General features: G+C 45.0%; 1 protein-coding gene across 5 annotated transcripts; it reads right to left on the reverse strand.

Annotated features, from left to right (window-relative positions):
* Positions 1 to 1,159: 1,159 nt before the first annotated feature.
* PGLS (6-phosphogluconolactonase) lies at positions 1,160 to 14,809 on the reverse strand. 5 transcript variants are annotated; one of them, XM_072149157.1, is made up of 6 exons: positions 14,708 to 14,809; positions 8,745 to 9,006; positions 5,330 to 5,437; positions 5,003 to 5,104; positions 2,337 to 2,477; positions 1,160 to 1,856 (listed from the first exon to the last, which is right to left on the reverse strand). In XM_072149157.1, the coding sequence occupies exons 2-6, from the start codon at positions 8,997 to 8,999 to the stop codon at positions 1,722 to 1,724; spliced, it is 741 nt and encodes a 246-aa protein (XP_072005258.1). In that variant the 5' UTR covers positions 9,000 to 9,006; positions 14,708 to 14,809; the 3' UTR covers positions 1,160 to 1,721. The 5 variants fall into 5 exon arrangements, with proteins under 5 accessions (XP_072005258.1, XP_072005257.1, XP_072005259.1 ...); XM_072149156.1 differs by having other exon boundaries at positions 14,622 to 14,778; XM_072149158.1 differs by lacking the exon at positions 14,708 to 14,809 and adding an exon at positions 14,633 to 14,655.
* Positions 14,810 to 15,859: the final 1,050 nt, after the last annotated feature.

Raw genomic sequence — 15,859 nt, forward strand, 5'->3', positions numbered from 1 at the left:
TGTCTATGAAGCCGCTGGTGGATCACCAGACCGGACACGTCTTCTCATTCCCAGGCACATGCTACGTCTGTAATGATGATATGACTGATATTCTCATTGTACAACACAAGAATTTGCCGTCCATAGAGAAGATAAAGGGTGGCCCCAGAGACAGACACATATTGCTAGCCTTTGCGATTATTTCCCCCTTTCTGCCACATGAATGCCAGGGGGCCGTAAAGGTGGGTCAAGGGCGACTGGAGTGTGGTCCAGCACAGGGCATATCTATCCCTGCACTTATGCACTCGCTGCAGCCGTATGGCGCCAGGGAAAGGAGGAGGGGATGAGCGCCGCTCCCCCCCACCCCTCTCCATAGAGAAAAATGGGGCACAGCACCGTATTCCGGGGAAACATAGGACATGTCCTATCTTTCTCCCGGCTACGGAACGGTACGGTTACGGCCCTGTGCGCCCATTGCTGTCTATGGGGACGTATATATAAGTCCCCCATACGGCAGTATGAATGGAGCCTAAGATAAAGTTTTTAAATACAGAGGTTACTGGGGCGTGTACTGGCCTAGTCACATATTGGGAGCTAAGGCTACTCCAAGCCCCAGTAGCCTCTGCAGTTCATTTACATATTACCAAGATAAACATTTTTAACAAGTTAGGTTCCAAGATTATCGAATTCTAGATTAGGGCAGAGGCCGGCAGGAGGAATCTACCATCACATCTACTACTGATAGCAGATTCCTCATGGTAGGTTTCCTTAAAGGGCACATTGGGTAGACCAAAGATACCTAATCGATCCACATCTCAGCCTCTAAAGCTTATGACGCCTATAACACTCGTCCAGGCCAGTCCATACATAGCCTGAAACCTAACCCCTCATTCTATACAGGTCATTGTGTGATATATTTATTAATCTCCATGCTGCAGATGTTGCTCATACATTACTTCTATGACAACGCATCTTGTGCTTTCATTCACTTTAGGAGGAAAAAAAAACCTTGAAAATGTTATGTGGCAGGTCAAAGCAGTGGCCTGGGCATGGAGATTACAGCTGTAATATTTCAGTGCATTTGCTTCACTACTCAAATTTGTTTTTATATCTATTCCTTTGAATTGTTCTGCTTTGATTAAAAAAAAAATAAATAAAAAAAATAAAAACCCAGACCGGAGAGGGACGAGTTAGCATTTTATTACTGTGCACTCATGTGACGCGCTCGCAATGTGCAAACCGTTTGGAAGCTGTGGCTCGTCTGACCCAGAGGAGCAGATCCTAGCAAGAGGCAGATGTGAGAGGGGGACAGATTGCGGGCAGAGTCAAGAATATGAAGGGTACGGCGATGAGAGGCAAAGCTTCATGTTCCTGCCTATGGGTTGAGGTTTTGGTTGTGGTTCTATGGGTTCCTCTCTACTGTCATGGTCATCTATCCTGGTCCCGATTCCAGTTCTGTCCGTGGCGGAGTGTATGTATCCTTGGCTTTTGTTCCAGTTCTGTCTTTGGTCCAGGAAGTCACGGCGCCCATCTCCAGAACAATCACTATGTAGAACTTGTTTTGGTTGTGTCTCTTATCAGCCCATGGCTGAGATTTCCTTGGCTTGACTATGGTCTGTAGCTCTGCTCTGTCCAGCTCTCTGCTTCTGCCTGTGGCCCTGGCACGTCCAGGGATGAAGTGTGGGGAGCTCCGGACTCTGGTTCTGAACCAGCTCCGGATACAGCCGGTTCTTAGAGTAACATTACAGGACTGAGTGTTTCTCTACAGGGCAAGTTAAATCCCTAGCGGCAGATTCATCAAGGAACCAGAGCAGTTTACCGTTCACTGGTGAGACCCGAGCAGCCGGCAATGGATCGGACTCCTCCTGTAGGATTCGCTGCAGACACAAAAGTGGTTGTAGTTAGTGATGTTACCATGTAGTACCAGGCAAAGCCACTATAGAATAGATGGTGCTATGCTTGTAAAGAAGCTGAAGGTCTAGTTCTACCCCTTCAAACAGATAATTTGTAGGAGACTCAGATTGGAGATCTGGCCTACAGTTGGGTCATCAAAATTAAAGGGGCTAGTTATTAAGACATTTCTCCTCCAGATACTTTGGGCCGCACAAGCTCCATTCATCTCTATGGAGCTGGCAGAGATCGCCGAGCACTTAGAAATCTCCGCCGGGTCCACAGAGAATGGAGCAGAACGGTCATGTGTGGCTATCTGCTCCATTAATCTCGGGGGGCGACCAACAATCCGATGGAAATACCTGGGACCCCATCTGACCCCTTGTTCTTGTGGTTTGTGGGGGTCTCATCACTGTATATAAGGCCCAACCTGTTTTGTGGGAAAACCCCTAAAGCCATCAACTTACCTTCAGAACTGTGGTTTTGCCTTCTCCTGTGGCCACAAAGACGACTGTTTTAGCTGCATTGATGACGGGCAGTGTGAGGGTGACCCTCTCCGGAGGTGGCTTGGGGGAGTCACTTATGGGGGCCACAATTTTATCTGTCACCTGAAGAGAGAGCGGACAGGGAGGTGTTAGGAAGAACAATGGCCACGTTTACTTATATTTCTTAAAATTGTGTGCGATCATACAGAGAATCAATAAAATCTTGTATTTGTAGAATTTTGTTAAAGGGGTTTTCCATGAATACGTCAGCCAGGGCCTGGTTAAAAAAAAGGTAGAACTCACCACTTACACTGCTCCCAGGTCGTTTAAATTCCAACACAGGAAGTTAAGTTCCTTTGGAAAACATGAGTGTCCACGGAGGCCAATCACAGGATAAAATAGGTCCTGTTACCCCCCACAACTTCCCGTCAAGTGAAGGGCCTAACACGGCCTTAAAAATAATCCCTGAATGTTCATCACTTGATTAAATCATCCCTGATACTTACATTAGTGCTGTCTGTAAACTCTCTGTGGATCTTTGTTTACATGTCTGTGCACTGATGAATAGGAGGAGCTGCAGCAGGATATTATAAATCATCCTGATTTCCCCCCTCCCCTCTCCCCATGTCTGACAGTGAGAGAGAAAGAGGCACAGTGGGCGACGTTATTAGGATGGACTGAAGGAGTGAGAAACTGGAAGTTGTGTATATGTACAGAGGACAGCACGGTGAGAACAGGGAAAGGCTGAAGCTCTCAAAGAAGGAAAAAACATGCAGAGGCATGTCTAATGGAAGAGATTAATTAAAAAGTTGTTAACCCCTTAAATAAGAGATAATAAAAGGTTTGTTTTTTTTGGACTATTTAATTATTTTTGTTGCGATTGGCCAAAACTGAGTAAGGCTCAGTTCACACTACAGTTGTATTTTCAGTTTCTAGTATCCTCCTAGAAAAGTAAAAAACTGAAATGGAACTGATCAGTTTTAAAGCCCATTGAAACCAATGTAAATATTTATGTCATCCGTTGTCATCAGTGATCTGTTATTTTTCATGGAAACAAAGACGGAGCTTGCAGTACTTTTTTTCCGGTTGGGAATAAAAAAAAAAAGTAAAAAAAGATTCATAATGGATGTTGCCAAACTGACCATAACAGATGACATAAAGGGGTTGTCCACTTTTAGCAAATATCTGATATGATTTGTATAAGGGAAAGTTCTACAATTTTCCAATATACTTTCTGTATCAATTCCTCACTGTTATCCAGATCTCTGCTTGCTGTCCTGCTATAAAAGCTTCTATTTTTACTTTCAGTGCATAGAGGTCTGTCCATGTGATGTAATGGACAAGCAGGTGCTCGAGCCGTTATTATCACATAACTCCTATTACTCTCTGTGATACTAACGGCTTGTGCACCTGTGTGACATCACATGACCATGGACAAATTTTTATCCACTGGAAGTAAACATAGAAGCTTTCTATAGCAGGACAGCAAGCAGAGATCTAGAAAACTGTGAGGAATTGATACAGAAAGTATACTGGAAAACTGTAGAAATTTTCCTTATACAAACCATAGCAAATATTTGCTGAAAGTGGACAAACCCTTTAGGTTATTTTTACATTGAAGACAATGGGGACGGATAGTAAGTGTCAGTTTTTTTTAAGATTAAGAAATAGATATGGATAGACAGAAATAGTTCATATATACCATAGAAAAAGAGATGATGGATAGATTATAGATAAATGTGAGGTATAGAGAGAAAGATAGGAAGGCAAATAGAAATAAGAGACCAATAGGTAGCGAGGTGATTAGAAAGGAGAGATCAATAAGTAGGTAAAAATTAGACATCTATAGATGGCAACTATTATGAGGGATAGATGGAAGATCGATGTATTGAAAGTGAAAATAAAAAGTGTCATTAACAAAAAACTGATTCTTCAAAAGAAAAAAAAACTGACACTAACTGAAAGACAAATGTATCAATTAAATTAACAGGAAGTTACTGTCGCTTATTTATCATCTTTTTTTTTTTTTTTTTTTTTTTTTTTTTTTTAATGGAGATACAGAACGCATATGCCGACGGTAGCATGAATTTAGCCTCAGAACTAGGGGGGCACAGGCCATGAAGCGAGTTCAGCCTCTTGCCTCAGGCAGCACCACCTGTAGCAAGATGGGGGGCAGCATCAGGGACGGAGTCAACTGCTACAAAGCAGGACACGACACTCAAAAATATGTCTCTTTACATGTGATGTCAGCATGTGTGTTAGACACTGGATGGAGAACCCACTTACTGAAAAATAACCTCATCTATCACTATTGGATGGAGAAGAGGGGGAGCCATGCTATAGCTGGCCTCAGGCAGCAGAGAGATTAGGTGCACCCCTGGAAAGAACGAATACTTAGTTGTGGCCCAGTGGGACTTCCCCAGTCTCTGTTGGTATATAGAGGCCTGCGCTGATAGTCTAATACAGGCCACAGCGGGTCCATCCTGTGATATAAAGACTAGAGGACCAAGGTGACTATTACTTCACTCTTATTCTTTCATTTTTTTGGGGGGGATTTCTATTATGACCTAGTGAAATACTAATGGGGGTGAGGGGTGATCCCAGCGAGTACTCATTCATACACGGTGGGTGATGTATTATGCGTTTACCTCCAGGAGAGGGTGTCCAGGAAAGAGGGACGCTGTGTGTCCATCTGGGCCAATTCCTAATATCAGCAGGTCAAAGTTCGGAAGGTCATTTCCAGGGAAGAGCTGAGGAAAACAAACAACATTTCAGTCAACAGGAATGAGGAGCCGCAGGGAACAGAAACGTATTAATAACACAACGCGATTATTATTATTGAGATGAGAACAATCATGAATATACATATATTCTCTCATCTGTATAACACGTGGTCTCTCTCCCTATTGTACCACAGGTCAGATTGGTCCTAGTATAACAAGTAATAGAGGTGCAGTAGAGTGCTAGCTCCTCACCTCTCGCAGCTTCTTCTCATAGTCCGCTGCTGCAGCTTCCACCGGCAATGAAGGGTCAATGACGATAAACTGAGATTCGGACAGGAGGCCGAGAGGGACGAGCTGACGCTGTGACGAGAAGAGGATAGATGTGGATAAGCAATGTGCGCTATATATATAAGAACAACACAATCATCATCTATGGTCTCCATATATTTAGTAGTGGGAGATGTGGTGGCCTCATCCGGCTCCTCTGTGGTTGTAATTTGGGATGTTCAGCAGGACTGGTGTAACCATAAGACAGGGCTGGAGGCCGAGGAGCCGCCTAATGTGGTCCTGTGGTTACATTCTGGGAGAAAGCACGTCCCAGCCCCCACATGACACTTTTAGCCTTTGATGCGGCCATGTCCTGCACAAGTAAAGTCTAGATACACTGAATTGTGGAAAAGTGCGTGGAACAAACTTCTAAGGGGGCCGGCAATACCCCCAACTGACTTATCACAGATATTATATAACACACCATATCAGAGGGGTAATGCAATTCCCAAAGCTAAATTTACAAGGAAACCTCCTCCAAGGTGTCATCAGGACCCCGGATTGAATCTTTGCATTAACCCTATGGTTGCTTCCCAGTTACAGCTATTGCAGAATCTCTTTATAACAGGGAAGGAGTTTTTAATCAAACAGTGAGTAATAGAAAACACCTGTCTCACTTCATTAAGAAGTTCTGCAGCAGCATTCCATAACTTCAGTTAGTTAAAAAATTGTTCTTCAGCAGCCGGAGTGTGTATTATAAGAAGTTCTGCAGCAGCCAGAGTGTGCATTATAAGAAGCTCTGCAGCAGGCGGAGAGTGCATTATAAGAAGTTCTGCAGCAGCCGGAGTGTGCATTATAAGAAGTTCTGCAGCAGCCAGAGTGTGCATTATAAGAAGTTCTGCAGCAGCCGGAGTGTGCATTATAAGAAGTTCTGCAGCAGCCGGAGTGTGCATTATAAGAAGCTCTGCAGCAGCCAGAGTGTGCATTATAAGAAGCTCTGCAGCAGCCGGAGTGTGCATTATAAGAAGCTCTGCAGCAGCCGGAGTGTGCATTATAAGAAGCTCTGCAGCAGCCGGAGTGTGCATTATAAGAAGCTCTGCAGCAGCCGGAGTGTGCATTATAAGAAGCTCTGCAGCAGCCGGAGTGTGCATTATAAGAAGCTCTGCAGTAGCCGGAGTGTGCATTATAAGAAGCTCTGCAGCAGCCGGAGTGTGCATTATAAGAAGCTCTGCAGCAGCCGGAGTGTGCATTATAAGAAGCTCTGCAGTAGCTGGGACTGAGTTTATAGGAAGTTCTGCAGCAACTGAAGCACAACAACTGTATAATTTATTTCTCGGCTTCTGCAGAACATCATTGTATATGTTCATGCAGCCTGAAAGTACAGGGCTGGAGTCCGGTGTAGCAGCAGATGACCTATGACCCCTGGTCAGGGTATGGCAAGGTCCATGACACATTTTGGTCAGTTTTCTCCCATGGACAGCACTTCTTACAGGATAACATTGTTATGCAACGGGTCAGGGCTCGGCTTGTGATACCGTCCATGTACACGCTGCGTGTCTCTTGTGTAACTTCCAGAATTGCACCACTACTCGTCCTGGTTTGTGAGAGGTTTGACTTGTGAGACCCGGGCACAGCAGGAGGACAGCGTTACAATGACTGAGGGGAGAAGTGGCAGGTTCTTTACAGTGTTGTATTCCCATATTATAACATTTCTCCCGGAAACTGGGTGGTAACAGTGAGGAGGGCGTCCCTACAGTCTGTACCCCATAACCTCTCGATGCCTCGCCGTTTTGGGTCAAGATGTCCAAGCCCTTTATGTCATTATTTCCCACTTCAAAAAACTTTTTAAACATTTTTTTATCCATCATATCCATATGAGGGCTTGATTTTTTGCAGGTCAGCTGAATTTTTTTTAATGGCAGCACTTTGGGGTACATAGACTGTATTCATAACATTTTATTAACTTTAAATTGGGGGGAAATTATAAATATTATAATTCAAACAGTGTTCAACACGTGTTATAAATAATAGAATAACTTTTCTCAAGGTCACTACAATTCTGGAGACACCAAATTTGTGCAAATGTTTTTGGACATGTTAATAATGCATTTTACCATCTCTGGGGCTGTATTTTGGACAAAGTTGGAATTTTTAGGGTTCATGTTCTTTTTTTATATTATTTGGATGGAGATTAAAAACAAGTGGTGTGAGCACTAAATATTTTCTCTGATATGAAAGTAGCATACTTGACTCTTTTATTCAAGATATGACTCATGTTTTCTCCCAGGCTGTCAGTGAACCACGCCCCCTTATTTTGAGGGACGGCTCTGTGTCTCTTCAAATCCGTGGCATTGCTCTGCCTCCTTGTTCCCGATTGTCAGGTCTCACTGCTAGGACAAACTGCTGTATAGAATTAGTACTTAGTGACCGTCTGACAATATTCAACTACAGACATATACAGCTCTGTTTAATTATAGGAAATATTGTGTCCAATTGTTTACATGGTGCCTTGAGTTACACTTATGTCATGTGACCAGGATTATGTCATTCAAAGTCGTTTTCCTGCTAAAATTTGCCTTATTTACCCCATGCATGAATCTGATCACATGACATCACAGCAGCCTCCATGAAGGATGTGGGATGAGTTGAAGTCCATAGAGGCTGCTGTGATTTCATGAGATCAGATATATACATGGGGTAGACTTTGCAAATATTAGTAAGTTATTGACTTTAGATGACATCACTCTGGTCACATGACATGAAGTACTGAATAGTGAGGAGGCATAAGGCATGGGCATGAGTAGATAGATTACCACAGTCACGGTACCTGGATCTATGAGTAAGCGTCCCTGCACCAGCTTATTAGGATGTGCATAAGTGGCACAGTGGAGCCAAGAGGTAAATAGCAGATCAGAGGAGTGTTAAGCTACCCATACACTTGAGATATACCAAATATTTGTGTTCCCTCTGTCCCCTTACATCTGTCATCAGAGGAGAGTCTTCCCCCAAATACATTAGATGACAAACTGGTCCTGAGAAAATCAATGGGTTTGTATGTTTTTTTTAATTGAATGTGTATGACAACCTTAAAGGGAGTTTCCAGCATACTGACTTAATAATCTATTGATAGAACAGACCATCAAGATCAGTCTGGAAAGGGGTCAGACAATCAGGACCCCACTGATCAGATTAATTGAGCTCTGGAATTACCATGGAAAATGGAGTCACAAGATCAGCTCTGTCCTCTGTGTAGTGGCCGGGGTGCGCTGCTGCAGTTCTTAGGAACAACCACTACACAGACAATGGAGCCGTTTCTCCAGCTTAAATATGGCCACATCACTTATAGCTACAGAGCAAGTGTGGATTATTTATGTAGCCTCTTCCTCCTCATCATACGCACCTTGTATTCCCCATACGTGCTCTCCGAATCGGAGAAGGGGACCAGCCTCTCGTCACACAGGGCCACCTTCCACCCCTCTGTATTCAGACCAGCAGTCTTAGGTAATTCGCGGCTCAGGAGCTGCACCAGGCTCCCACCGGACAAGCCAATCCTAAAGTTATCTACCCCCCTGGACTCATGAACCAGGAGCTGCGACAGGGAGAGGGCAAGCTCTGCTGGAGAGGGGAACACACGGATCTGTCGATTGGAGGACATCACAAATCTGGAAAAAAAACAAAAAAAATAACAGGTTATAGGACATCTCTAGCCACGAATGAGTCAAAAACATCCTTCAGCCAAATGACACAGCGCCATACATAGTATTGTGGCTGTATATGGTATTGCAGCTCAGTATAATTTACTAGAATAGCTATAAATAAACCATGTGACTGAGGGACGCGATTCTGAGGGTATTGGATGTCACCCTTCACCTCTGACCTATCTTAGGAGCACTATAATAAACTGGTTATAAGAGTGTAATATTGCACCTTTCCTCTGGAGGCAGTGTAGGATAATGGAGCACAGGAGATCTCTATGGCCCTCAGTAGCGGGACGTCCTGTGATCTGTCTATTGTCAGGGGATTACACGTATTAGTAACAGATGAAGGGGTATGTTTATCCAGGACGTTATGGAGATTCCTTTCCAGACTTCTAATTCCCAAAGAAAACGATGACAAGGCACAGATGTGTTACCGCTGTTAACCCCGCAGGTCCTGACACGGTGCGTTACTGAATGATGAATATAGGCAGTGGCAGGATTATTAATGGACAGTAGGACTGGATGCAGATGGTTCTTAGAAATGTCTGAACGCTCACAGATGGGATTGCTAAGATCTGGTCACCATTTGTTATTGCTTTCCACCAGAGATATACCATACACCGGACGGATTTCCCAGCCCCCGGCTGTGCCACCAGAGTAATATACGTAGCCTGCATCTCTGACAATATACCATTTCTGCACATTTTACAGCATTTATTTTTTTTACGTTTTTGTGCAAAATCGTTTATAAGTATCCATTTCGAATATACCGTAAGCTGAGTTTTTCAGAAAAATTATTGTGCTCACAAAAGTGCCACTTGGCTTATACTGAAGTATATCACAAAAATAAAATCAGTACTTACCTCTGGCGCTCCCCGCAGCTCCTCTTCCCTCTTGGCGTCTATTTTAGCAGCACAGTTATAGGCAGGTCTATGCACTGCGCCCGTGCAGAGAGGGAAGAGGAGCTGCGGGGAGCACAAGAGGTAAGTACTAAGTTTATATTATTGTATATATTGAGGGGAGTACACTGGGTATGTCATTAGCGAGGGGGGAGGCTGCTGCTGGGCATGTCATTAGCGAGGGGGGAGGCTGCTGCTGGGCATGTCATTAGCGAGGGGGGGAAGGCTGCTGCTGGGCATGTCATTAGTGAGGGGGGAGGCTGCTGCTGGGCATGTCATTAGCGAGGGGGGAGGCTGCTGCTGGGCATGTCATTAGCGAGGGGGGAGGCTGCTGCTGGGCATGTCATTAGCGAGGGGGGAGGCTGCTGCTGTGCATGTCATTAGTTGGGGCATTTAACTCCATCCTCAGAGTTAGTTGAGGGATGAGCTGTACCTTTTACTGGTCCTATCTCGGGGTACTATAACTTTTTGATCACTGTCAGCCGGTATATTAATTCCGGTGATGACAGATCTATGGGTTTTAGGAACAGATTAGCCTTCAATTAGGGAACGAATGGCAACAGGTGCCTGGAACCACTAGATGCTGAAGTCTGCATAGAACGCAGCATCTAATGGGTTGAACAGCTGCGCACAGTAGTAGTGCACCAATGCAGCTGTTACATCAGGAACCCGGCAATCTACGAGAACCGCGCTGTAATTTATTGTGCATGATACTCTATCAATACCTGGATGTGCAGCAGAACGCCTGGTGCTTAATATTTACACTTGTCTCCGATTCTTCCTCTCAATGAAAATCTAATACCATAAAACAGTTCGTCTCTAATGAGTTAAAGGGATTGTCTAGTTTCGGAGAAGTAAACTCTACATGTTTACCGAGAAAAACTAAAACATTGTACCAACCCCCCCCCCCCCTCCCCTCTCTAACTGCTCTCCTGTGGTGGGGAGGAATCCGCAGCAGAAGTTTTCCAGTCTGCGGGGGTTGACGATATACCCACAATTCTTTCCATACGGGATGTTCCCAGGCAATAACTACACCAAGACTTATGTACAAGAGATCATGAAGCATTTATTCTGCCTAGTGACTCCATATAATGCTACTCCTCAGACATCCCACCAGAACTGAAAGGAATTTTATGGATTGTATCCATATATGATGTAAACCACAATGCAGGTGTATATTGTGCTGCATTCAGAAAGGACGCCATGTATAATCTGCTCAGCCCCTCCTGCTCTATAACATGCTGCCTGCAGATAAAACACTATGTACAATTTACTCCGCTTCTTCTGCTCTATAACATGCTGCCTGCAGTTAGCACACTATATATAATCATCTCAGCCCCTCCTGCTCTATAACATGCTGCCTGCAGGAAGGACCGTGGTCGCACTTTCATCAGATTTTCTGACGTTTTCAGGTTATGCACGACTGTGACAGGTTTTTGTAACTGGGGATTGTGGCGCACGCGATCAGATTGTGGCGCGGCAGTGCATTATCGTCAGACAATGCACGTTGGGTAAACTACAGCGGCCGGGTAAGTAAATGAGCTTCTTTTATAGTCACAGCAGCCCCTCCTGCCTGCAGATAAAACACTATGTATAATCTGCTAAGCTCCTCCTGCTCTATAACGTGCTGCCTGCAGATATGACATTTTATAAATTCTGCTCAGCTGCTCCTGCTTTACAACTTGCTGCCTGTAGATAGGAAACTATGTACAATCTGCTCAGCTCCTCCTGCTCTATAACAAGCTACCTGCAGATAGGACACAATGTACAATTTGCTCAGCTCCTCCTGCTCTATAACATGCTGCATGCTGATAGGACATTATGTACAATCTGCTCAGCTCATCCTGCTTTATAACATTCTGCCTGTTGATAGGACACAATGTACAATCTGCTCAGCTCCTCCCTCTCTATAACATGCAGCTTGCAGAAATCTGTGCAGCTCCTCCTCTATAACATGCTGCCTGCAGATAGGACACTTCACAATCTGCTCAGCTCCTCCTGCTCTATAACATGCTGCCTGTTGATAGGACAGTATGTAAAATCTTCTCAGCTCCTCCTGCTCTATAACATGCTGCCTGCATAAAGGACACTATGTACAATCTGCTCAGCTCCTCCCTCTCTATAACATGCAGCCTGCAGATAGGACACAATGTACAATCTACTCAGCTCCTCCTGCTCTATAACAAGCTACCTGCAGATAGGACATTTTGTACAATCCGCTAAGCTCCTCCTGCTCTATAACATGCTGCCTGTTGATAGGACAGTATGTACAATCTGCTCAGCTCCCCCTGCTCTATAACATGCTGCCTGCAGATAGGACAGTATGTACAATCTGCTCAGCTCCCCCTGCTCTATAACATGCTGCCTGCAGATAGGACAGTATGTACAATCTGCTCAGCTCCCCCTGCTCTATAACATGCTGCCTGCAGATAGGATAGTATGTACAATCTGCTCAGCTCCTCCTGCTCTATAACATGCTGCCTGCAGATAGGACACTTCACAATCTGCTCAGCTCCACCTGCTCTATAACATGCTGCCTGCAGATAGGACAGTATGTACAATCTGCTCAGCTCCTCCTGATCTATAACATGCTGCCTGCAGATAGGACAGTATGTACAATCTGCTCAGCTCCTCCCTCTCTATAACATTCTGCTTATAAATAGGACACTATGTACATTCTGCCGTCAGGGCCCCAGATGTTCTCATACTGGGTCATGTAGGCAGCGGGGAGCTGGTTCCTAGGTAACTACAATCCTCCTGTGACAGATGCAGCATCTCGGCTGCTCAGAGACCAGAACCTGGTACAATGTTACACTTGTTATGACGGAGTCTCACCTGGGGATTTTATTCTTGGGAGATGAGATGTTTTTAAGGAATGAGGGAAACTTCCAATGTCACCGGACAGAGAAAGAAATTATTGTAGATACAATGGGTCATCTGATCATAAATCAAACCATTAATCCAGGAGCTGGTGTATAAATGCCATCCGGGCACAGCTACCTGAACACACACAACCCTTCCCTCATCACTAAGGAAACCTCTCCTTGTATCAATACACACCCCGGGGTCACACCAGGACAGGACGAGAAAGAAGTTGTTCATAGCAACCAAATTATAGATACAATGTTTCCACTGGTTCATCAGTGTGTTATACGAGATAGATACATCAACATAAGACAGACAGATTTATCAAAAACAATGAAAGTCATGAAAATGGATGAACGAAAGTTGGATTTATGGATGTTTGATAGATACTAGATTCCAGAGCAGCCGTCTATATATCCAATGATATATCCAATAGAAGGGCGCATGCAAACAAACTTCATGACTTATACAGATACAAATATAATTTACACTCCAAAGTGGTGGGAAAAAGCAAGACTTGTACAGATAGAACTCATCCTAGAATTAATAAATTAAGGAAAGGCAACACAAGTGACAGACAGACTGATCGGATTATAGAATATCTTTATCACTAGAAATAAATCAGATACTAGAAATAAGTTTAGCGATAAGTAGTATAGACAGACGCTACAACAGCAAACGTTATCTACCAGAATACATATACACATCCGTGTAATATCTCATATACACTGTATACACACACCTCGTATATATCATGTATCATACACGACCCCCACACAGATGGCGCTGTATGCTGGTCAACACGCCGTACACTGGCACCGGACTGTATACTGGGCACCCGGCTACTAGGCACCACGCTGCATACTGGCACCCTGCTGTATACTGGCACCATGCCTTACACTGGGCACACTGGCACCCTGCTGTATACTGGCACCCTGCCTTACACTGGGCACACTGGCACCCTGCTGTATACTGGCACCGTGCCTTACACTGGGCAGCCTGCTGTACACTGGCACCCTGTTACTAAGCACCCTGCCTTACACTAGGCAGCCTGCTGTACACTGGCACCCTGTTACTGGGCACCGCGCTGTACACTGGGCACCCTGCTGTACACTGGGCACCCTGCTGTACACTGGGCACCCTGCTGTACACTGGCACCCTGTTACTGGGCACCGCGCTGTACACTGGGCACCGCGCTGTACACTGGGCACCGCGCTGTACACTGGGCACCCTGCTGTACACTGGGCACCGTGCTATATGCTGGCACCGTGCTATATGCTGGCACCGTGCCTTACACTGGGCAGCCTGCTGTACACTGGCACCACGCTGTACACTGGGCACCCTGCTGTAAACTGGGCACACTGGCACCATGCTGTACGCTGGGCACCCTGTTACTAGGCAGCGCTCCGTACACTGGCACCCTGTTACTAGGCAGAAGCTAATCTAAGACTTGTAAATAAATGCCCTGAGGCACCGCACCACGTGCTACAGGTGCCAGTGATAGGGGGGTACATGGGGCTCATGCCATAAAGGTGGCTGTTACCTAGCAACAAAGACATCTCCCACCACTATATACCTAACTAGAAGGGCCCCGGCTGCTGTGGCACTACACATCCCGGCAGGGCATTCTGGCACTTGCAGTCCCACAGCAGATGAGCTTCTCGCTGTGCACCTGAGCGGCTCAGGGAAGAACAATGCGCGGCAGCAGCAGCAGGACCCGCACCCACACACAGGCGCAGCAAGCACGGAGCCGCAGCCCTCGACTCTCTCACATCCACCCGCACACTCCCCGCAGAGCCATAATGGATACTGTACCCGGCACACACTGGGCGGCACAATGACAGCACTCAGAGCGGGGAACTGGCAGGTGAGAGGGCGGAAGTGACGTCACCCGCGTCTACCTGTGCGGCTTCACTAAGGGCAGACGTGAGCGGCTCTCACTCCGCAGGTAGCGCTTCAGCGTTGCTGAGGCGCCACAGGAAGTGACGTAATGTAAGGGCGGAAGTCCTTACAGGAAACTCCTGGCAAAAAAACTCATGCAATAAAGTTATGCTACAAAATGACTTGGAAGCCAAGATGTACTTGTTAGGAAATAATTCTCATGGTTACACCCTGTCAGACAAGTCAGGAACTAAGGGCATTGCAAGATTCTTTTTTATGTCTACACATGTTTAGTTCCCTTTTATTTTGCAGAGACTGTTACATTTAGTAATATTTGCTGGGTTACCTAATACCTGATGTGTACAGTGTGTCACTCCAGGTTGTAGAGGCTTTTCCCATCCGGAGATCTCTAAAGAAACTTTTAGCGTGTATTTTATATATTGACGGCTGTTCAAAAAGAAAGTGATGCTTAATGTTCCGAAGCTTAAAGGAAACCTACCATTTCCTTTTATGAATTATGAACCAAACATACTTTAAGAATGCTGTAGCTACGCCGATTCAGAAATATATCTTGTTTAGTCCCTGATCGTAATGGTTTTGCTGAATAAACAATTATAAAGAAATGATATTGAGGCTCTGCTTCAGATAACGCTGTAATCAATGTGTTGTACCTGACAGGCAGAAGTAATCAATCGCTGCACCATCCTCCAGCTGCTGTGTATGAGTCATCCAGCTCAGATTGATTAGTTCTGTTTGGACAGTTCAGGAAGCTCAGTGTAATGTGTTTATGAACAGAAGCCAGCATGCAACCAAGTTTTCCCAAGGTCCTGAATTTTATAATTGTTTTTTGAGCAAAACCCCTCAAACAAGATATGTTACTGCATCAGTGTTAATGCAGCATTCTCTATGTTTGGTTCACAATGCATGGAATAAATGGTAGATTTCCTTTGATGACAGCTTTCTTTTAAAGGGAGTTTTGACCATACAACGTTTTAGAAAGTGTTAGGTCCAGGTTACCCCTGGAGATCTGTGTAATCATAACGATGAGTGTTATGGCAGTGAAAAATTAATTTATATTCCAAGATTGTAGCTGGACTTGGTGTCACAGCACAGCACAGCTTCTCCCTTCTGCCCTTAGTCTCTTCTATTACAGGCTTTCTATTTAATATTAC

Source organism: Engystomops pustulosus, chromosome 4 (assembly GCF_040894005.1).
Source record: "Engystomops pustulosus chromosome 4, aEngPut4.maternal, whole genome shotgun sequence".
NCBI lineage: Eukaryota > Metazoa > Chordata > Amphibia > Anura > Leptodactylidae > Engystomops > Engystomops pustulosus.